The sequence below is a fragment of the Bradysia coprophila genome, assembly GCF_014529535.1.
Source record: "Bradysia coprophila strain Holo2 chromosome X unlocalized genomic scaffold, BU_Bcop_v1 contig_39, whole genome shotgun sequence".
Lineage (NCBI taxonomy): Eukaryota > Metazoa > Arthropoda > Insecta > Diptera > Sciaridae > Bradysia > Bradysia coprophila.
In genome coordinates this window covers 1555846-1580795 of record NW_023503329.1, presented here as the reverse complement: position 1 = coordinate 1580795, position 24950 = coordinate 1555846, and the positions used below count along the sequence as shown (strand labels likewise).

Here is a 24950-nt window from a genome sequence, read left to right as displayed (position 1 = left end):
ACCGCCGAAGTGAACACAGCAAACATTCATTCCAGTACTCTTATAGTAGCGGAGTGTCACAGTTGTGTCGAAATATTTTCTGTGTTTTTGGTTCGACTAAACAAAAAAAAAACTTTTTGTTTTTGCATCGAGTAAAAAGTGTTTAGTGTTCAAATATGCCTTGGCGACCTAAAGAGACTATGCCCGAATACAATGGAAAGTATTAGAGGTGAGTTTCTTTGAATTTTTTCGGTGAATTTTTGTGATAAAATTTTACATACATTTTCGGGAAACTGTCCTGTCATTTCCCAATGACGGGCCTTAACACCGTAGAGAGGCGATAACAGATTTTATAGTTATACCTAATCCTGTGGTTACTATAGTACATGCTAAGATGTGAGAAATTCGAAGTAGTCTTAATTTCGGGATGTGTCGGACTTTTCCTCTCCCGGTCTAAAAAAGTCTATCGGTCATTCCGTGAAAATCTATTGAAAATCTGAAACCAGTCACTACAAATATACAAAATCTTTACCAGAGAGCAAGTCTCAATGATCAGAGTGGCGGTCACGCCTAACCGTAGAGGTAGACTATGGTTTTTCATTATAATTTGTCAGTTTGTTCTATTGAGAGGGAACATGTGGCTAACATTCTCTAATCGAACTAGTTACATTAAGAGTTGCAAAAAGAAAAGAATTTTTTCCACTTGACCTATAGAAGTGCCACGATCTTTTAAGAACTTCTGCTTGTAAATTGGTATACAAGTTGCTAATGGTAACAGAAACGCAACTTTAGAAAAGACTAACTTAGCAGAATAAAACGAGAGAAAAACCAAATTCCTGTGATTGAACGTTTGAGGTGTCATAGCGGTGACTGAACAACACTTTCCCACTTTCCATATTTTCCGACAAACGTCTAATTATTAAATTATTTCTCAGCGGAAAACTTATGTAAAGTCGTTACAAAATTTAATTATCAAATTACTCTCTGCACAATTCATATGCCATAAATATATCTCGAATTCTAATAATTTTCGGAAAAGCTTATTTGCCAAACACATATATACCACATCGTTTTATTTTCAGGCTGTAAGTATGCAGCACGGTACTTCCCAAGAATAACGCTTTCCAACATTAAACAATTTTATACTTCCAGCGTCACCGTTTTCACATACCAACATAAAACCGATGGCATTATAAAAGGAATGCAAATCTTCATTCGGTAGTTGAGTCACGATTTTATCCGGTTACAAAGAATATCATTCACCTTACCCCCTTCTCTCTCTCTCTCACTCACTCTCTATTTGCCTATCTCTCTTTCTTTCTGCACTAAACACGTATGTGTTTTAGGTAATGCAATCGTAGAGGGAAAAAACCGTTAGCAATCCACCAAATGTCGCACGGTTGGTGGTAATTATGAAACGGTTGTCGACTAATTTGCAAAGTTAAAAACGAAATTAGTCTAAATGTGTGCATTTTCGTTTTGTAACGAAAATTTTCTAAAACGCAAATATTCACCGACGACAAAAATGTAATTTGGTTTGAAAATAAAACGAACCGAATAAAAATGAAATTAAATAGAAAAATTCAATTTGGCCACTTTTTCTTCTTCTTCTTCCTCTACATAGATTCCATTTGCCTGAGGGTTTATTTTTTTATTTCTTCTTCTTCCCCACTCTCTATCATAGTTACATAATACGAAAGTTGGCTTCATAATTTGTTTTATTAAATGGTTATTTGTCTGAGACATCAGAGTCCTCCGAGAATGGTTGATAAATCGGCAGAAAGGAAATACATAAAGACATTTTGTGCAAAGAAATATTTCCTTTCGAGGGAACACGGTGAGGCACGTACTTCAATAAAAAAATATTTGGAATTATATGTGTTTTTTCCGGAAAGGATTGAAAGATTGATATGTGCTCGCGCTAGCCACGAATAGGTAAATGCGGTAAATATTGCATCGGTTATTTAAAGTTAGTGGGTGACAGTTCGTAGGAACCAAAAGTGAAACAAATGGATTCAGGGACTATTTTTGTAAAATTGATTTACTTTTGCTAAAACAATTTTTAGACAAATTTTTGCTTTGTTGTTATCATAGTTAAAAGACTACTCGCCTTACTTCTGAAGGAGCAAAACTATCCTTCATTTCAAGATGAGTGGTGGACATTTGTGAATTTCGTTGGCAAAGGATTTAAAACAAATACTTCGAGGTTTTTAAAAGAATTTCTCTGATTATTTGATTTGATTTTCTTAGAAACCTCTCTAACAGCCATTTGCGGCTAATAACAAGTGCAATCTGGACCACCGGCTTAACGTCACTTCCGAACCACATCTCGATGTATGCAAATACTCTCTGAGGAAAGTTAGGTGCTAATTGATATCTCGCCTATCTATAGGCTAAGCATAGACTTATGAGCACAAATTCGTCGTAGTTGGGTTACATCATACGACTCATTCAGTGTGTACATCGTTGCAACTATCCAAATTTTGAAGCTTGAGCGAACGTCGGGACGATTGTCTAGTCTATTCTTCCTTCTGTCACAGGAACATCTCAAAATATACGAATACAATCACTAGAAACAAATTTCAATATTTTTACACCCGCTAAATACTTTGGCAAAATTCGTAGTACTCAGCTCATGCTTTCAGAGATAGACACTCCGATTTCTTCATTACCACTTTTCCTCTAATCTCGTTGGTGCGTAGGGTAAAATTTTTTCTTCGATCCCTTCCACGTCATTAACTAATAACCTAGTCATTTTTTTCTAGTACCACTACACTCCGTTTGTAATGTTAGCTTTGCTGGTTTGCTATCAATAATGTTTTAACCATAATATCGTCTTTCAACTAATGTCTTATTGAAGACAACATGTTATCTGATTAAGCTCAATATCAAACTTCTGTGGAAGAAGTTGGTTTTTCTCGTATAAGAGTAAAAACGTAACCAGCGATAAGCGATCAAAGTTCATTAAATTTAAATCGTCTCAAGTGTAGCATTGAAACTCCAATCATAATGATTTTGACCTGAACGCTTCGGAACGAGAACACAAAAAAAAACCATCGAGCTCGTTGTCTAGAAGAAAAACCGAAAAAAATACGCCAGCTAAATACCTAAAACTTAATGCACTTTTCTCCCATTAAATATACTTTTCCATAGTTTTTTTTTGTGTTTTTTTGAGCCAAGATTATAAAAACAAATAACTAAACCACTCCTGGTTTTTAAACCGAACACTGGAAATATATATCCACTAACATCCAGTTCATTTTTTTTGTATTTCGGTTTCGATTTACCATATATACATACACTGAGGAGCGTTATATATAGTTAAAATGTTTGAGGTATAGATAGATAGAAAGTCGACTGACTTTTTACATAATTCAAAGCATAGATTGTAGAATGAGGCTACATCCTTTGGGAGTCATTTATACCACAAACAGAATCTTGATGCATATAAATATATAGCATGTATGGCGCTATAAATATACGTACGTAATACGTACACATGCCAGAGTGTAATACACACATTCACATATTATATAATGCCAAGAACAGAGCTCGGTCATATATTCTTTTTTGAAGGTTATCGCTGTACGGGGCTAAACTATGATTACATTTTTATTATTTTTCTCGTCTTGGTTGACTCTATATATAACAACATAACAACAGTAGTAATCACCACAGTATATATTTTTCTATGCAAGAAACAACGTGATAAACACAGGAATGATATGCTTTACTTTAGTATTATTACATGTACATGACATGCCAATAAATTATTGGTTCTGTATTATGTTCCTCAGTGTATATTATACGTAGCCTGCTGTCATACGCTTAATATTAGAGGCGAATGTGTTTTTATTGTATAGATCAGTTAGATAGAGATAGATTGAGAGAGAGACAGAGAGCGAATGATATGGGCCTTTTAACACACAAATCACAAACTTCGATGACTGTTTTCACTCACTGAGAAAAATTAATAATTTTCAGAAACAAACCAATTTTTATTAAAGTTTGTCGCAAGCGTTTATCGTGCATATCTAGTACAGCTTCCGAACTCGTTTATTTCAAAACGTTATTCGATTTCCGGTAGAATAAAAGTAAAAAAATTAATTTGAAAAGCATTTCATGTTCATTTTTCGTAGACCAATACGTATGTAGTGACGTCAACACTTTCACTATGAGTCAGGTACATTTTCCAATATTTTGTCGAAGTTTCCAACGTTTTTCTAAATTATTCGAAACTCCTAAAATTCTTTGTGGGAAAATTCAGGAAAATATGGGAATGTTTTCCACTCCAGATGAACAGACACTTTTTAGTCCACTTGCATACTGTACGTACATTCTTGTACGTGTATAGCGTAAAATAGCGTACAATAGAACGGTTATACGTATAGTCCCATTCACTACCATGCGAAATTCAAAATAAGTGGAGTGCAGTAAATGTAACTAGTGAATCACGCCTAAAAGATGACTAACGACCAATATATTCTGGGTAGAAAATTGCCAGCACGATCTATTACTTCCGTTACATCCCAAATAGCGAGGCAGTGTTGTCTGTGTGTGTGCTTTTAATTTCATTTCGTTTTCCCATTTTTCTTTTCCAAAATAACATTAAATTATTTTTAGAACTTTTCTACATCACGGAGTTTACAACTTTTCTGATATCGCTCCGTTATTCTATAGTATTATAAAATTGAAAAAGGTAAATAGACGAAGTGTTTATTGCTTGTAGATTTAATAAAGGTGCGAAGCGTTGAAAGTTTTATGTTTGCTGTGTGTGGTAAATTTATAGAAAATGATGAGCAAAATCTTGGAACGAATGTGTATGGATGTGTATATATGTACGTCTTTATGATAGTGGCTATGGTGTAACCATTGGGTGAAAAGCAATAATATTGTGGATGAAGACGTATTATTATGTGTGTTTTATACATATATATGCCAACGTATGTTGCCATGAACGTATTGAATGAACACATAGCCGATCATTCAAATTCCATTGAGCGGTTATATGATGTGTTAAAAGCTATCACGTTTATATTTATTAAAAATCTCGAAGAAAAGACGAGATTTATGGATGATCCCTTTCGAAATACCGACACCTTTCAAAATCGTTGCTGTTACTACGTGAAATTTTCTTGGGACTTCTTAAGTCTATTCCAAAGATTTCTACGCACTGGTGGTTAAAATATTCAATCAAATTAGGTTTGCATCTAATTTAATAGCTTCCCCAAATTGAACTGTTATGCGGACTAAAAACTCGATTTAATCCATTTAGTCCTAAGTAGTAGCACACAAATTCGTCTGGCACGAAACTCTGGCATTGAATGTTATCAACTGCAGTGATTAAATTAGTTATTTTATGTGGTTGGCAGTTATCGTCACTCGTATAGAAACAATGTTATTATACGCATTATATGTGAGACTGCCAATACAAGCCGGAGCCGAGTGTATGAAAAACACATTTTTCATACAATTATCGAACTGTTCTTTGATGTCAAAATCGTCAAAATCACTTTATTTACCACACTAACGCGAAAAATGTATGAAACTATATTACCACACTAGTGCGTAAACTACAATCTATTTTGATACCAAAGTAGAACAAAAATTACTTCAAATGATAAACACATAGCACATGTAGTTGTGTGTGTGTATTTGTGTACCAGCTTGTATATTGCGTCTGTGCTGAAAGTTTCACGGTTTTACGACCGAACAATATCTGAATTAAACTTACGTAATTCTTTTCTTCCTTTTTAATTTACCGAAATTTTTGGCAAAAGTTTAATGCAAATCTACTTTGAATCTACAATTAAATGTCGCGTTTCATCTATTGAGCGGAAACAAGATTTTCACTTTATACCATATAACTATGTCCTCTTTTTCTACTTTCTTCATTTATTCAATATTGTAATGTAGAAAAACCTTTTTTTTTCAACTTCACCCGCAATGATAGAACAATTTAACTAGGTCGTCTCAGGATTACATTGTTGCCGGTCAATTAATTTTAATTACACGAAGAATGAAGAATATTGTCGAAGAAAATATTGTTGCTTGGCTAAATGCTTTATGTTCAAGACGAAGGGGAACTTTGTAAATGACAGGCTTTGTGCTTTTTGCCATTTCCTAACAGTTTCGAAAATTTCACATGAATTTTAAGCGGGCACATTATATTGATATAGTAAATTGTCGTGATTTAACAGATAAAAAAATGTTTTTGGTTAATTGTAATAAATGCAACCGAATCGAGTAAAGTAGAACAAGTAACAGAGAGTGAAAAAATCAGAAGAAAATTACAATTTACGGTACAGCCTTTCACTCTTCAAATACCCCATCTACGATTTTCATTCCCGTGAACACCATAGATCCAATAAAAATTACCGCATCTGCAGCATTACGATACAGTTCTGCTGTGAAACGGAGTAGCCGCTTTTAAAATACAACTTATATGTGTCCAGAGCTAGAAATAAAGAAAATAACGAACCAAACTTTCCAGACCGTCACTCTATACAATTCAGAACTCCTTATGGTATAATTCACCAAAAATAAACTTATGTTGTTGGGTTATGCATCTGAACGGTCCAGAAATAGCCATTGGGCAAGAAATACTTTTCAGTTCACAAAACAAACTTAGATTCGTCGTTTTAGGTTATATTGTAACAATATAGAAAACTTGGCAGCCAAAAACGATTGTATTATTTTATGTGAATGGAGACGAAAGTTAACTGTATTTAGGTGGATGTACGGTTACTATGCATACGTACATTATATGCACAGCGCCATACAATTATATGTGTGCTTACAGATAAACTACTGCAAAATGAATAAAACTTGAAAAGACATTAAAGAACGACTTACATTGTAACCGAACAAGGAAGGGCACTATAAACGGAAATAGACGGAAATTTGTCACTGAATTTATTCAATTTTTGGGGAATATGACAAGTTTATCAGTGCGTTGTGTATAGTGATTTTTAATGTAGTGATTTCGCCAATGGAAATATCAGAAATCGCAGCAGGGGCAGAACAACGGAACGACAGACATTAAATTACTTTTTGCTACTTTGCTGCTTACGCGATTCTACGAACAGTTTCATTTTTAAAAACATTCCTTTGAGTTTTGCAAAATAACCATTCGTCTTTTTGTGCTTACGATATGTAAATGTCTCATTACTTCCGTCCTTATTAGAAGTGATTGTTTTTGTGCTTATTTTCCGTTCCATTATGTTGTGCAGTGCCGTGTCTGACTTCCTGAGCGCCCTGGATATTAGTGTGAAAATGGCGCAAAATGTTTAAATTTTTTTAGATGATATCCTTTCATCGGAATTCTTTTTGAAAAATGTAACACGACAATAACCACCGCAAATGGGCTAACTCTATCAATAAAAAGTAGATTTGTTTGTTGCAGTTTAGGTAAACTGCTGACTTTTCTCAGGACTGGTAAAACTGCTGCAAAAAATCTATTTTTTATTGAAAGGCAACACATTCGTGGTTGTTATTGTCGTCTAACAATTTTCAAAGAGGATTCTGATGAAACGATATCATCGACAATAAAATACGAAACGCACAAGCACGTTGAAGCTATAATTTAAGCTAAGTACTGATGATGCATCTTAAACGAAAATACATCGAACGGTTGAACTGGTTCTCAATATAATTTCATTTGTAATGTTACGAAGGACCTGCACCAGTAGTGGAACACCAATTGTTCCTTCATTGATAACATTTTTTGTGAATGAAAGACCGACTACTGGTACATGCCTGGAGACTGGTGCCGCCACCCCACTAAGTGGATGGAAGTTTTTTTTTTTCTTGCGTAAACTGAAGAGCTCATTGGCACAATTTCGAATCTGTGCCTACACTTTCCATACGCATTTACACTCTTACCTGCTTCTAAATCGTCCTCGATTGTATGGTCCTGATTCGTTGTAATTAAAACTTTAAACATTTACGAGCAGCGATAAATGCAATCGCTACAACCTTCCACGTTAACTCCATCGTACAACGCCCTAATTTCCATTCTAATCGTAACTATCAATTTCTGTATGTCTGTTTTACATTTAACTAGTTGCTAATCGAAGTCTCGTCGAAGATAAACCAAACATAACTTTGTTATATAAATCCCCAAATACGGAGGCAATGAATCAACGTTCTCATGACAGTTTTAATTTAAAGTTTTACATTCATTATTAATTTATAGAATGTGCTTGCTGAGGGGTTCATCTTTCATATCGATCATACAACTTAATCTTTAAATGAGTTGCACACAAACGTGCTGTACATGTACATTGATATAATATATGTGTGGAACCTCCATCATCGTTATACATTTAAATTATTCATTATTTTAAGATGAATCTAATCGCATGTCGTATGGGATACACGTTACACATATTATATGTAATATGTAAGTCGCTCCATTTGTCTTTGATTAAATCAAAATCCAAATTGTTCATTAAATACAAATTAGTGTCACTTAAAGTTTTAAGTCAATGGTTCTAGCTACACCGTTTTTCCATAATCAAATATATAAGTTTCTATGTATCAAACCGGCCGATTTTGAATCATTTATATCCAATGTCTGTCGTAAGGTTCTAGGATCTAGAAACAGCGACCGATTTTTTTTTTCCTCTGCTGGCTCATTAGATTCTAGATTTTACTTACATTCTTACAGCAGTTTTAGTGCTTCATTTGATTTGAGTATTTTCAAAAGATTGATCTCAATTCTTTAACTTCATATTTTGAACATATGCTTTGGACTATAGAAGGCGTGAAGTCATTTTAGAATACAAAATAAAGTCATGCGAGCTTGTACGTCCGTCTGGGGACTATTGTTGGGATACAAATTTTCTTCAGACTTTTTTGCTTTTTTTTCAAATATCGAAAAATGTGAGAGAAAAGTCTCTGAGTACCTCTTAGACTCAGACTACTATTATAGCATAAAAATAAAAATTGTCACGAGCATTTAGTGCCTGTTTTATTCGAAGTTAGTAAATTTATGTTGGGAATTAAAACAATTTCAACTGAAGATTTAAACAAAAACTGACCTCGCTTCGCTCGCATTCATGTTCACTGTGTAATACATTAATTAGGGCGCGGATCCACGATGGTATAATCCTCTGTATTTATAGTTCTGTCCATTGTGTGCTAGTAATACCATTTCATCGGAACAATTGTGGCGGAACACAACAAAATGAGAGGGATTTTTTTGAAAGTGGACCAGGCTCCGTCGGAGCTGTTTTTTTGCGACGGTTAGTTCATATGCCCAGATAGCCCTTGGTCCCAATAGTCCAAAACTGCAGTCGTTTAATTTTCATATTTGCGTCTTGGCTGGTGGTGAAGGTACAAAAGTCGAAAAAGGGTGTTTTTTATACGTGATTTACTGCCGCTGCAGACGATGGACACACATGTGTGGCGGCTCGTTGGATAGGTACTGTCCAGGAGACCCGGGGCAAAGACAGATATCAAATGTGTACTCAAGCACTATTCAAAAATAACAGAAAGTATGTATCAGTCAAAGGCCGGAAATTTTGATGAGCTTTATTAGGTGATATTTTGTACCTGGTGACTGTTGTTGTACAGATCAGTGGTTGCCCTGATAGAGGCTGAACCCAGCTCTACAATCATACCTCAATTGCCATAGAAGTGAAAGGTTTCAGGATACTTTTTTGGGTATAAAGCAAATGTCTTCGTTCACTCGAAAGCAAAATATTGATTTTAGAAAAATACACGAATTATGCTGTTTTTGATGTCTGCATCCAATGATCTAACCATAAACATTCTCCAGGTGCGAGATATCACCTTTTGAAGTTCATCAAAATTTACGGCCTTTGACTGACACAATATTTTTGTTATTTTCGAACAATGGCACAAAACATGTAAGATATCTATGCTTGCCCCGGTTGTCCTGGACAGTACCTATCCAACGAGCCGCCACACATGTGTGTCCATTGTCTGTAGCGGCAGTAAATCACGTATAAAAACACCCTTCTTTCGAATTTTGCACCTTCACCACCAGCCAAGACGCAAATAGGAAAATTAAACGACAGCGGTTTTGGACTATTAGGGCCAAGGGCTATCTGGGCATATGAACAAACCGCCGCGAAAAAGTAGCTCCGACGGAGCCTGGTCCACTTTCAAAAAAATCCCTCTGATTGATTTTAATTATACGAAAGAGTCAAGTTTACAACAACAACAACAACAACAATAACAAAAAATATTCTATCCGGCCACCAAAAACACTGTTTGCGTTTAATTTGTGTGCAATTAATTAGATAAAATAATTGAATGTCAAAATTTACTTTTCCAAAAATTACTTTGACGAACATTTGCAAATTGTACAAAAATAAACAGTTTTTACACATGAATTAATGGCCATAACATGGAAATTTATTGTTCTTGATACACGAATTACACTCCCGAAAATATATAAATTATTGCATTTTACCCAAAAATTATTATGATCATATGGATATATCGAAAAACAATTAAAATTTGCAATAAATCATTGATTAAAATTATGTGTATAATGATTTTAAGTTCCATCTACCAGTTATACCATATGAATTTGTGTGTGCAGTCGCAGTGTGTTGTGTATTATATAGAGATATATATGCACAAATAATATACCGTACCAAATGGAATTATGAAACGCAGATATATATGGGAAACAAACATTGTAGACAGATATTCGGCATTTCCATAAACGATAATCATTGTTGTATAAAATAATTGGTGATTTATATTATGCATACATCATTATGATTATATGGCACTGAGATGTGTGTAGTAGCATTATATATAATATGCGATAATAAAATTAAGAGCGAGGACTAGCGATTCCTTACTTCGTTCTGTTAGAAGTATGTCAACACATGGCTCGGGGAACTTATGCAGTATTTGATGAATTTTATCGTTTTTCAAGCTTATAATTAGTGCGTAGACGACAAAGCTCACTAGTTTGAGTTTGGGAGAAATTTGAGGTTACGTTTAAATATATATATTTTAGAATGACAAAAGTTGCTTCCACCACCTCTGGTTCTAGCGGAGATATTTGGGTTGGAAAATGACTTTGTCAAACAATGATCCGATTATTTGTCAACCCGAAAATGTCCGCTAGGACCCTTACTATTCTCAACCTTTAACATTCCAAAATATGTATGATTGGCTCGATGATTGGTCTATATGAATGTCGCGAGATTAACCTTTAGCTCACTTAACGTTTGTTTTGTTTAGCTTGAAACACACGAGCAATCTTGCATTGCTGAGATCGACAATTATACTGGTTTTTCCATTGTATATGGCTGTGCTACATTATAAAGGAAAACGCAGCATGCTCGCCGGTCCCAGAAACGCAAAATTGTGTTTTTTTTACCTTTAACCGAATGTCACATGTGCGAAAGAGTTAGAATATATGTTTAAAAGTGTGATAGAAAGAGATGCAAATAATCTTCACTCGTCACTGTGAATGATGCCAAACAACTATGTGGAACCATGTGGAACCACATCGGCTCTTCAAGTAATACACAGAAATCTCGAGCAGATACAAATATGGTAAGGCATATCTACCTTGAGTTAATTTCTTCTGATAGAAAATTTCTACTTTAGGTTTCACCTAAATCTTTACCTATACTAACTACCTTAGTCTGTCCACTTACCGTGGACGCGCATCACATTTGATATAAATAAATTCCAATTAACTGATGATCGTTTCATGACACGCACGATAATCACAATAAATTCATTTTTCGCTTGCTGGACGAATGATAATGTCCAATATGTGTACGACTAAATCGTTTATTTCGTTCGCACAAAATTATTAACCGATATTTTTTTTTGCTTCCATTCGAACCGTCCCCTTTGTTTTCGTTTCGGAATTATCATCCCAAAAATATACAATATAAATCTTTTGCTCACTGTCTTATCAAACAAATATAATCTTTTTAGTTGTGTTGTATGTGTACCAACTTTGTGCTGGTCGGACCTGCCGAACAATAACCTAAAAGCATCAAGTACAAAGCCCCGGCGCTCTCGTGTATTATGTGTAAAATGTTCTAATAATCATAGACATCATGATTGCTTAACAAAGGGACCTCCTTTTGAGTTAATTAGAGTGATAACACCCGAACTATACGCAGACAATACATTCAACAAAATGCCTAGATTTTCGGTTCTCGGTGTGCTCTATATATGGCAAAGTATAAATTAATGTTGTGTGATTTGGTTGGGTTTATTGTGTCTTTGTTTGATTGTAGGAAATAATGGTCATATAATGTTTAAAGATTAAAATGCGTTGAGATGTTTTATTGCTGGATAATTTATCGAGAGAGAGAGAGAGAGAGAGAGAGAGAGAGAGAGAGAGAGAGAGAGTTTTGTTTTGGCTGCTAAATAGTGTATGGAGTGCGTTCTTCTTTTTCCGATTAGATTCCGTCTTAATCGGTTGATGTACAGCAATTTGTTCAATTTTACATCATTTTGCCATTGTGGGTGAGAATAAATGACAGAAAAACGTCGATTAAATTGAGAAGTTTAATAAAAGTAAAGAGACCGAACATAGTGGAAAATGCTCAGATGATTGTTTTAGTTTCTCTGTCAACTTTTACTTGGTCACAATATTATCAATGTGAAGCTAAGTATAGAATCTACTACTTCCGTTGTTACTAAACTATTTTTAGTGTTAGATGCAAAATCTTGAAGCAAATTGCTCTGTAAAATAGGGCTGGGTAATCGTAAATTTGTGTGACAAACTATTTTTATTGCCTATCTCATTCGAAAGTTGACCATTCCATAGCAGTTTGCCTTCTTCGAAGTTGATCTATTACATGAGGAATATTTTGGATTCACTTTGCAGCATCTTAATGTAATGTACTATATAAACAAACTACAGTACATTTTTGGTCGAATTAAAATCTAAAAGAATTTTCTTCAAGTGACAAAGTATTTCTACCTTCACTTCATTCATTAGTCAGCAAACATTTTGGATGACTGACAATTTTAATGGTTGGCGCATAATTGTACATTGCAGTCAAGTATTATGTTCTTAACCTACAGTTGTCATTTGGATAAATAAATTGTTAATTTTGTTGAAGTACTAAATTCACTGAGACATGATCCTATGGAAAGTGTTTATGCCGGTGATTGGAATACAAGCTATCATTTTATTATTGTTTTATCAAATAAGTTGACATGCCTAAAGACCGTTAAATTATTGTAAACTGTTTAGTGCTGATTTTTCTATTTACCAATTGGATGGAAGCCAGTGAAGTTACACAAAGTTACATTCACTCCTATTTGTAACAATATTATCGAAAGTTTTTCTTCTTTTTTTTCTTAAATATTTTCCTTCAATATAATATCTCGTCGAAACTGTCGTAGTACTTTTTTTCCCCAGTTTCTTTTGTATATTATAGTTGTTGTGACACACAGACACTCATGCTCCAAACGTATGGTATTTACAGTGTAATATAATTGATGATGGCTTAATCGATGTAATAACTCTGAACTGTAAATAAAAAAAAAGAAAGGAAAAGAAAAGGAAGATTTGCAACAATAGAAAAGGAAATTATATTTAATAATATTTGCAGCGTCTGTGTGTGAGTGTGTATGTATAAGTAAGAAAAATTGAAAAAGAAGAAATTAAATGAAAATAAGGGAGTATCGAATGATGATATTGAAATTGATTAATCGTTCATTTTTCTATCTCTCTTTTTTATTGCAGTGACTGCAGAGTTGTAAGAGATCCACAAACGCTGAAATCGAAAGGATATGGTTTTGTATCATTTGTCAAAAAATCGGTAAGTTGTACAATTCTAATTCAATCGCCAGTTTAAGTAGTTATAAGATTACAACCCTAGAAATGACAACTGCCCAGTGCAGTTGAAGCAACGTGATCTATTGTCATTTCTCTAATATTAGTTTAAACTATTTGCGAATCTTTTACTTCATAAGTTTCAGACATTTTTGTGCTATAAAGACGTCACAGAGCTGTTGGTAATAATAGTAGATTGCAAAACCATCTGTGAAAGCTTTAAAAACTCATATTAACTCCTACATAATAGCTCTCGAAGATGACATTGACATCTTCACAAGTAGAGGTAAAGTTTATTTTCCTGAAACTTGCATCTTGTGTAGCATATGTGTAGACTACCCAATTAATTTGTATTCAACAAATTAATCATTTCAATGAATAAGGCATTTTTGAACATCTGTGGTTTAATTTTTGTCGAAATTATTGCTGTAAATCACCTTGAATTTCTTAAATTATCTTAAACTACAACAATGGCAACTTATGGACATTTGTAAAAGTCATTCACTTGTAAATAATCTGTGGGGACGTAAAACTGCTATAAAAACCCAATTTCGAAGACTTATCATCACGTCCGTTGTGCTCGTATGAAAAGTGTGAAAAAGTTATTGTTTCTTCGGACATCAACGGGATGCTTACCAGTACAAAGCCGATCCACCTTTTAGTACACATATACTATACGACTCGCTTTAAATCCTTGATCTGTCAAAATGGAATTGTCTTTTTCTGTGCGTAAAACGAAGCATCGACTATGAGAGTTGTGAGTTGATAACTTCAACATAGATAAATATCAACACACGAGACGCAACACACTTACAGCCAAAACAACTATAGAGAGAAGACAAAAAAAAACTTTTTGGATGTTTATAAATGCGGGTGTTATAATATGGAGTCGAGTATATGTTTCATTACAACAACAAAACTTCACATAGGAAAATTGCTTTTTCAGTTCAACTAAAAAAAGTTTTTTTTTTGTTTAATCGTGTTGACAGCGTTCGTTTTTATTTTGTACACACAAACTACATGTTATTATGATACTGTTTCTCTCACTCTCTATATCCTTTCCTCTCTTTCCATCCCTATCTCTACATAATATTATAACCGTTCACTGTCGCATGGAATACACATTATACATCGAAAGTGTAACGTCACATAATACAGCCAACAGAGGGGGTTGTAAATTAATATTAGCAAGTCATTATTACGAAAAAGGGAGAAAATACATTTTTTTTTTCCTTTTATGGTAAACATATTGAAAAAAGTTGTTTTTTTTAATGTTTCCTTTGTGGTAACGATTTTCTTTTTTCCGAGCATTTAACATTTTGGCATTAGGTTTGCTTTTATTGTGCCATTCAACGGCAAAAAAAAACTTTTGTAATGAAATGGAAAATAGGGAGGAAAAAATAATGTCATCCTATAAACAACGATAACAACACAGTAACACAAACAGTGTGTATATAGTTAATAGTTTAAATAAGATCGTTTTTGGTATTGAAGGGAAGGTTGTTGTTGTTCTTGTTCTTCTTCTATTTTTTTTTGTTACATTTTGATTGTTTAGATGTTTTGTTAAATTGATTTTGATGGTTTCATAATATTTAATGGAAAATAACATTAAATAACTTTTGCGTAAAGTTTTTCTGGTATGGAACTTACATTTTTATTCAGCTATGGTAAAACAGCTTCAACACTTCCACAATAAAATCATAGAACGAATTTGATTGAATAAAATTTTTTTTTGTTCGTTACAAAGCCGAAAAAGGTAAACGTACACTTTCAAGCAGATTTTTCATTTCGATCAGAAGGGATGGTTAGTGACGTATAATAAAGCCTGACAGGGTAATTGGAATTTTGTGTCCGGAAGCGTTTGAAAATGTTTCTGTACTTTTTTTTTGATGTTCTGTTGTTACGTAAACGTTCGTATTTACTTTGAACTGACTGGTCTGAAAGTTATGGGAATTAATGTTTTGTTCATGCCGGAACTGATACGCATTGTAGAGTCAATTGAAAAGGGTATACAATTGAAAGGTTGTGAGATGCGGAAATACCTAATGTATTTCAATTTTGATGAGTCATCTCAATGCGACACTGACATTTACAATTATGCATGTACACCATCCATGCAAAGTAAACTTAAGTCAGTTAGTCGATGACAAACTTTGAAATTGACAGACAAACCTTAAATAAAATCTGAGGAATTTCGCTGCTACCAGAGAGGCTCATAATTGAGGCCCTTGTTAAATGGTAACTCTCGAACAATGGAAACTCTAGAACCATGGAAACTCTAGATCAATTGAAACTCTCGATAAATCGAAACCCTCAAACAATTGAAACTGTCGACGAAGCTGTGCTCACAGAAAAAGTTGAACTGAAAATGGTTGCAAGACATAGGCTTACCATTTCCATAAGCTACCACTAATTACCAAAAGAACGCATGTGTCTCTACTATAGGCTTATTGTTTCGATTTGCAAATACTAGGATCGTGCGAGAATAAATTATGAACAAACAGAAATTGCGAATTTTCCACCAAAATTATCTATTCTGTTCTATGCTAAAATAATGTTGCAGCGAGTTCGACACCCGTTAAACAAAGATAATTAATGACAATGATAAAGGATCCGGCAATTAATTCAGTCTAAATACCTGATGATTCGAATTAATTGGATGTTAATGCAATAAACACGTATGCATTTTACTCGGCAATATTTAAATCTAATGTTCAATGAATCGTTAACCTGTCTTTAACAATTCATTCAACCGTTATCCCACAACTATATGAAACGTACTACGACGTGCGGGGTTGTGTGCATTGTGCAGCTCCGTTCTCCGTAGCCATAATACTTTTTCTATATGTCTGATGCGTTTTTTACAAAACAAATTAGAATTAAAATGAAATATCGACTTCGGTAAACTGAAGCCGACGGTGGTCGCGAATAATTGTTACATAATTTCGTGTCCATTCATCGATATTTTTATAGCAATGAGAGTGATCGTCGATTAAGTCTTAGTAAGTAATTCAAATCGAACGAAAAATTGCAACAAATTGTAGTTTTGCATAGAAATGTTGGGAAAAACGTGGAAAATCCTTTGTCAATCAAAAAAATCCTTTGAATCCTTTGACATTATTTGATCAAAAAATCCTTGAAATCGAAGAAAATCCTCAGAAAGCTAAATAAAATCAATGGAAACCTTAAGTGAATCAAAATAATTTTCTTGAAAATGTTTAAAAATCCTCACACTAGGGCTACCCTTGCTAGGGCCCTTCCAGAGCTCGAATCAAAAAGTTGTAGAACAATAGCTATTTTCATAATAAGGTAGTAAATGGGATTGTTTTGCGCACTAGATGTGAGATTGCCGATACGAGCGAAGCGAGTTCGGCAACACATCGTGTGCGCAAAACCCCCATTTACTACCGAGTTAGGAACAAGGTTTTATCTCCTGTAATGTCATAATCACCATAAAAAACAAATTTCAAAAATCAAACTGAGACATAAACACACCATGACACCGTCACTCATTCATATTCCCCACAAATAAAACACACATCTAGTACACTGTCAAGAATTTGTCAATTTTCAGTGAATAAATGAGAAATTATCGAAGTTTTCCGTGAATAAATGTGAAATTATCGAAGTAAGCCGTGCGCAAATGACGATGTATCGAAATTTTCAGTTAATAAACGTACGTTCTGTGAATGACGTGTTTAAATCTAGCCCATTTTGATTCTAAAAGTGACACTCAAATTGTGAATATTATGACATTACAGGAGATAAATGTTTTTTGTATCAGGTAATGTAATAATATGGCATAGGTTTCACGCCGGGACCTAATGAGGGCCCAGGTCTATTGCTATATTGGTTGTATGCATAAAGCATATAACTAAATATATATAAACTTATGCGCACGGAAATTTTAGTGTGTAAATTGACTGTCTTTGCTAACTAGATTCATGCTGAAAATTATGAATTTTTTCAACTTTCAGTAGATAAATAATAGTTATTTGCGTATCTGTTTAATTTGGCGAGTTGTAGCCCAACGAAGTGAGGGCTACATGCGAAAGTGCCTAAAATCAATCAACCAAAACAGATACTCAAAAAAATGTTCATGTAAGGGGTCGAAAACCAGAGGAAAATCTCAAAACTCCCTCTTTTTCGGCCCCGACACATGAAAATGATTGATACATGACACAAAAGCTTTTACTAAATGGCAACGACTCTAAACCGACATTTCGTTAGATTATTTTCGTTTGATAAAATTTTACAATTTCCAACATCGCCGATTTGTTTTTCATTTTGAAAATGTTTTCTTTTTTGATTCTCCGTTACATTAAGATGGAATTAGATTCAAGCGAATTATGTTTGCTCTTTAGCAATTTAATGTACATTTTATGTGCACTGAACAAAAAAAAATAGATTTAAACATGCTCCATTTGCACATACCAAGTTCATGTTAGGCATAAATTATCGTTTCTTTCTGTGTTCATCCACATAAATATAATTAAAAAAAAAGTTATTCGATAGGCCCGAACACGAACACTTCACCTAAACTTAACTGTACAAATACATACACCTTTCGTGACTTGGACATATATTCCGGTCATGTAAACATTTAATCTAAAATCAAAAGTACCTTTTCAAACGGAATGCATCCATCCTACAATATCAAATTGCATGCATTTTTGTATGATGGTATCATGAATTTTAAGCGCACTCGTAAATAAAATTATGTCTACGAGGTTTGTATGAAATGTGATATGTGGCATGTGCAACAAATTTCTATATACATGACCAAATTGTAGGTTTCATTTATGGAACGGTTCAACAACAACAACAAAAAAATCCCCCGTCAGAAATTCAATTTGGAAACTCAGCCTTTAATTTCTTTGAGTTTATTTTCAGCGGGGGGTATTGAGAGTAACGTTTTCGAATTAAATTGCATTGGCTTTCTAATCGGTATTCTGAAGTTCTACCATCCCAAATTCGGTGCCAGTACAGCATCTAGCAGTATTTCAGGCGGATGGTTCGTTAGAAAAAGATACACCGAAGAAAGTAGAACCGTGAATGTTGGACAAGGGTTCACACAGACGATGTTTCGGTATCTCTAAATCAAAATTTGATATTTAATATGCAGCAGGCGTACATCAGTTTCTTTTGTGAAACCTGAGTCCTGTCGAAGAATCGTAAGTCTTGAGTTGTATCATAGTTTTCTAGCGCAATTACATTTTCTGAAAGGAGCGTAATTATCTTGAGGCATCGTAATTCTTTTGAGGAATTGTAATTCTTTCTCAAGGAATCGTAGTTATCTCTCGAAGAATCTTAATTCTCTACTGAGAAACTGTAATTCTCTCTCTCTCTCTCGGCGATTAGTAATTCTCCCTCGAGGGTTCTTATTCTCTCGATGAATCGTAATTTTCTTGAGGAATCTAACTTCTCTCTCTAGGAATTTTTTCACAATAAGCATGTAGTATTGTAAGCCTGTAACACCAGACTGAGAGGGATTCTTTTGAAAAACAGCCTACCGAAATCGAACGTATTTTCCAGTGTACTTTTTCATATGTGCCTAGAAACGTATTCGACCCTAGAAGCCAAAAACACTTTCAAAAAAATTCTTCGAAGCTTGTGTTGCTAGTGGGAGGTGATCAAAAACCGAAAACTTGCAATTTTCTTACAAATATTTCTCCAGTTACACGCGCCGTACAGGGTCGTGTGGGGTGTCATTAGAAAGGTAATAACATAATTTTGAGCCAAATAGGGACTTATTGGGTTTAAAATTCATCGACACTGAAAAATGTGGAGTTGAAGTTTTCAACCGAAGACTTACACTGTTCTTACAGAAATTTCTCGAGGTACACAAAACGTACATGGTCGTGTGTAGGGTATCATTTGAAAGGTGCTTTTGGGCCAAATAGGGTTTTATGTGGTTTGGATGCATATGATATTAAATAGAAGTTGAAATGTTTAGGTGTACATAACAGATGCATCCAAACTTTATAAGACCCTATTTAGCCCAAAAGCACATTAAATTACCTTTCAAATGATACCCCACAAGACCATGTACGTTTTGTGTACCTCGAGAAATTTCAGTAAGAACAGTGTAAGTCTTCGGTTGAAAAGTTTAACCACACATATTTCAGTGTGGATGAATTCTAAAACCAATAAGTCCGTATTTGGCTCAATAGTACGTGTCTAGTACCTTTCTAATGACACCCCACACGACCCTGTACGGCTCGCGTAACTGCAGAAATTTTTGTAAGAACAGTGCTAATTTTCGGTTTTTGATCATCTCCTACTAGCCACACAAGCTTCGAAGAATTTTTTTGAAAGTGGTTTTGGCTTCTAGGGTCGAAGTCCTTTCTAGGTATATATAAAAAACTCCACTAGAAAATGCGTTCGATTTCGGCAGGCTGTTTTTCAAAAGAATCCCTCTGATTCTTTGAAATAAGTCTTGAGGGTGGTTTTTATTGAATGTAATTCTCTAGGAATTGAAACCTTCTCGAGTTCCTTCTCCGTATTTCCATTTACACATTTATAATACAATACATACACACAAGTACACACAAATTTGAATACTACGGCTGCAGATTAACATCTACAAATGAGAAAAGATTTAGGGAAGCGAAAACGAATTACGAAAAAATGAAAGCAACGATGAAACATTATATCAAAAAAAAAACTCAATCAAAAACATATTATCAATCGCCATGTTGATCACAAGATAATTTCCTTTAAAATTTAAACATTTTTTTTACATATAAAATGTCAATCACAATGTACTCTTAAAACATTTTTTTCATTTATATATACTACATCATCGTGTACCATACCATTCAAAAATATCACAATGCTAAACATAAAATCATAAAATGTTTTCGAGTAAAACACTTTTTATGGGACTTTTTCGACGATAGGGTATTTTTTTTTATTAAACTCAACAACTGCAAAAAAAAAACTTTCGTAATAATAGTGAAAGCGACGGCATTTATGTTTTCGCCATAAAAAGTAAACTTTCTCCAAGCTTTTTGTTATTAATATTTATCTAACTTTTTCGGTGTCTTTCTGGTATATCCTCTCAATTGAATTGTACCGGAAATGTATATTATGATGGTCAGAGAGAAGAGTTAGTGGAAAGTTCTTGTCTAACATTTAGTGTTATATGGAACCATATATACGGCCATTATGTTTATTCAAAGTGTTTGTGATCAGTTTATTGTTGGTCATGAGTTAAGTCAAGAGAAAATCTTATATAAACTTTGCTTAAATGTCCATTTCTGCGTTCCACACAACTTTCGACAACAACGTCACAACGTTCGAATGTCAAAATATTTTGTGCGCTAATTTCGATGACAGAAAATATCGGATGTCCTCGACCTCGTCCTTTGATGAAGATATTCAAAGAAAAAGAAAGTCAAACGTAAATTTTCCGATACACATCGCAAGACACTGCGACATTGTGTGATTCGATTGGTTGGATTTTCGAGGAAAAGTTCAGCTAGTATGTTCCGCATGAATCGTCCATGAGAGGGGATCTTCCAATTACGTGACACCCATAGTCGTCTGGAACGGCTTCGACCCGTTTCTTTTGCTTCAGAGTGCACAGACACCTTGCCAAACTGGAAGCGATAATAATTATTCGTTTTGTACAGTGCGCAGCGTATTACGGTCAATCAACTTACCGTCTCGGTCAGGATTGATGTACGGAACGAATTGTATCGCATTTTCCTCATCCATTTGTAGCATTCGAACACCGGGTGGCATTGTCACAGGAAGTTTTTTGTGAATATTTGATTCGTTCAGCCATTCGGGGACGCAGTGTCGATCGATCTCTTCCATTTCGATCGTTGCGAATGTCTCGCTTATCTTATCTCTAGATATCTTACTGTTGCTTGAAAAACAGTCTCAAATTCCACAAGCCGGCCGGCCAACCACTAAAACACCAAAAACTATTAATCTACTGTCTAACTATCAATCGGCAAAAAAAGGATTGAATGCCGACCAATTTGGCCGAACCGGTTCGAGCTCACGAAACACGACGCATTTGCTTCGTCAGCATCGATCTGTTGCATGTAATCCGGTGCGGAACATTCCTGATTCGTCTCGTTTTGTTCGTCCACTTTGCCTGAAAATGAAAACATTTTTTTTTATCTTCGCAGCCATCATTTCTTTGGAGATTAATTCTTACGTTCCGCATCTGTTTGATTTTGCGATGTATTCTCTTTGTCGGACGAAGAAAACAATTTCTTTCTTGCCTTGCCGGCCAACATGTTTTTGTTTCTTTGCAGACTGTTTAGTTTGCGTGGCGGCATTTTTTGTGACACAGGACTTATTCACTTCGAGACGAATAACAGTTCACAATTGCAATTTTTAGTTGTTATTTTATACGTTTTCTTATTAATCACACCTTTTTGCACTATTTTGCTAGTTTTTCTGTTATTGTTTTGCAACTTTTTCTTCACGTTTTGTATTCAAAACTGATGACAGTTTAACACATACATTCGATACCCTCAGCGGTAGAATGTGATAAATGTGGTACAATAATAATGTGGTACAGTAAATGTGGTCAGCAAATTTGGTGCTGGTGCTGGTGCATGAAACAAGTGGGTTGGCCTGTAGAAGCGCCACATTTTTTTCATAGTACTTCATTCTTTGCGGCTTATTTTCATGTGAAGCAACTTCACATTTGTCATTGCAGAACAAATGTCACCATATGAAGTTGGTTCACATGAAAATAAGCGCAGTGACAGCAGTAATTTTATGACAGAATGTAGTAAATATGGGAAAACTCTATTACATTTCCTCTTAGTTTCTAAACATCATTCTCCTATAATTTGAGTGGTAATGTTGTAACGGTGTAGGATTAATTTTATCCAGAATTAACGTATCCCAGTTACAAATTCAATTAATTTAGATTAATTTCGGTTTTTTACATTAAAAAAAAACTTTAAAACACGCGCTTTCATGTTTGTGATTTGTGATATAAAATTTTGATCACTTACGGTGTCTTAAGAGGCACCAGTACTAAGCTAAAATTGTAGCCTACATTTGTGTGCATCATATTTCATTTTTGGTGATATCTTTAAATCAGAATCATTTTTCAAAAATGTACGACCGCAATTCCGACCACGAATATGTTAGCTTTCAACAGCAAATACATTTGCTTGCAGTCGTTTGACCAGCTCTGAGAAAAGTGAGCAGTTTAACGAAATTTTCATAAGCTGCTCACGTTTCTCAGAGCCGGTCAAACTGCTACAGCCAAATGTGTTTTCTGTTGAAAGCAACCACGTTCGTGGTCGGAATTTGATTGTATGTCTGGATCAGCTGAAAAACAGCTGAAGTAAATTCCTGCAGAAATTTCACTGCCTCTGACTGTAGGCTTCCATACGAGCGAAAATTAGATATGCGATAACTCCCCACCTTCACACAAAATAATTCACTTCCAATAATGACGTGAAATATTTAAATAAAAAATAATGTGGTTCCGTCGCATCTCTATTTACCCGGAAGTCGATTGTATCACCCGATCAAATACCCTATCACATGTTCGATCTGGTTTACCGATGATTTGGTCTAATTAACCTACGAGTTTATCAAACTCTAATAGAAATGGAGCCCGTTCATCTGGTTAACGGTCGATGTTCATGTTGTAAATTGCGCCATCATCGCGCCCAAAACTAGTCAGAATGCAGTACGTATACATTAATACATTCACAAAACTCCAGACTTTTTTCCAATTTTTTTTTTTTATCATACAAATCATCAGAGAATACATAAATCACTGTAGTCAATAGTTGCACCTGTAAATTTGTTTTGCGACTGCATGTATATATACCTAACCTATATATCTATACGGAACGTTTCATTCCCTGTCGTCACTTCCATAAAAGTTTTTATTTCGATAGAGAGAGGAAAAAAAATCATTGCAATTATCCATATTGATCATTTGAATGCAATTTGCGTCGTAAAGGTATGCACTGCTACATAAAGTAAAGCCTTCTAAATGTACAATGTTCAATGTCTCTCTATACACACATAACTTCATATCAGTAGTATACCAATAGTATGCAGATAGCAATATAAAATAGAAAGTTTTAATTATTTCAGCCAAGGATTTAATGCTTTAGTCAATTTAGTTAACATAAAATTAACTAAAGTTTTGTAACATTATAAAGTTTCATTCAGCTGTAAATTACCTCCTAGTTTAATATAATGTCGGAAAGTTGGGTTTTATAATAAGGAAAGCTTTACTGTGTGTTTCGTATGCTGTCTATTACGTATACCTTTTTCGGATCTCTCTCTGCGTTGTAAACTGGTGATGTTAGAAATGAGATCAACGCAGACAATTAATGTATAGTGCTGCTATTTGCATAGTATAGTCAATCAATCATAATCTTTTGCAACAGATTTTAACTGTAACTCAATTTCATTTATTTTTCATAAAAAGATGTTAACTCGCTTGTGAGAGAGGTTTTATGACTGTTTTGTTTTATACCCGTACCTATAATAGGCGTTTTCTAGGCAAATCGTTTCGGTTTGAAATAGTTTAAAGAAAACGAATAAGGTGATGGCACCAGTCTCCGGACATGTACCAGTAGTCGGACACTCTGTTTGCAGAAGGTAACAATAGGACTGTTGCTGAATGTACTATGAGTGTACCTTAAGTGAACCTATAAGTACACTCGTGCGTTTTGGAATTTTACATCTGAATATTATGTATGTAAGCACTAGTAATACAGTGAATATTCAGTGTATAATTCACAAACTATTTCTGATACAGTTTTGAAGTGTCTCTCCCTTTAAACTGTATTTTCAAAATACATTCAATACACATAACATCTTCAAGAATTTCTAAGGTCATTACATTTGTACAGCGAAGGCAGTGAATATTCAGCATGAATTTGCTTCAGTTGTTCCACACAAGCAATCAAAACTGTTCACACGTCGTTATACGTCGTTATAGCTTCAATCGTATAAACAAATATAAACGGTTTTAATTGTATGTGTTGATCAGATGAAAACAGCTGAAGCAAATTCACTGCCTCCGACTGTATGCTTTAAAAATATACGTTGAACTAAGGGCTCTTCAAATAGTATACGCAAATAGTATTTGTGATAGTTTGGATCAAAAGTCGGTCTATTCCATCTGTCAAAGTGACGTTTTAACCAAACCAAAATTTTC

The 24950-nt window shown here is 34.5% G+C and overlaps 1 protein-coding gene and 1 long non-coding RNA gene across 10 annotated transcripts in view; both read left to right on the top strand.

Annotated features, from left to right (window-relative positions):
- Window positions 1-24950, top strand: part of LOC119069735 (nucleolysin TIAR) — a 524443-nt gene that overhangs the window by 416666 nt on the left and 82827 nt on the right. For all 9 annotated transcript variants that reach the window (XR_005086389.1, XM_037173871.1, XM_037173866.1 and 6 more), the window contains one exon: window positions 13694-13769. Coding sequence is in view for 8 of the 9 variants with exons in the window: in XM_037173871.1 (XP_037029766.1) it covers window positions 13694-13769 (76 nt within the window). In the remaining variant the exon portion in view is untranslated. The remainder of the gene's footprint in view (window positions 1-13693; window positions 13770-24950) is intronic.
- Window positions 17635-22547, top strand: LOC119069749. The gene is made up of 3 exons (XR_005086390.1): window positions 17635-17782; window positions 20228-20231; window positions 22536-22547. It is a non-coding gene; the product is annotated as an uncharacterized LOC119069749 (long non-coding RNA).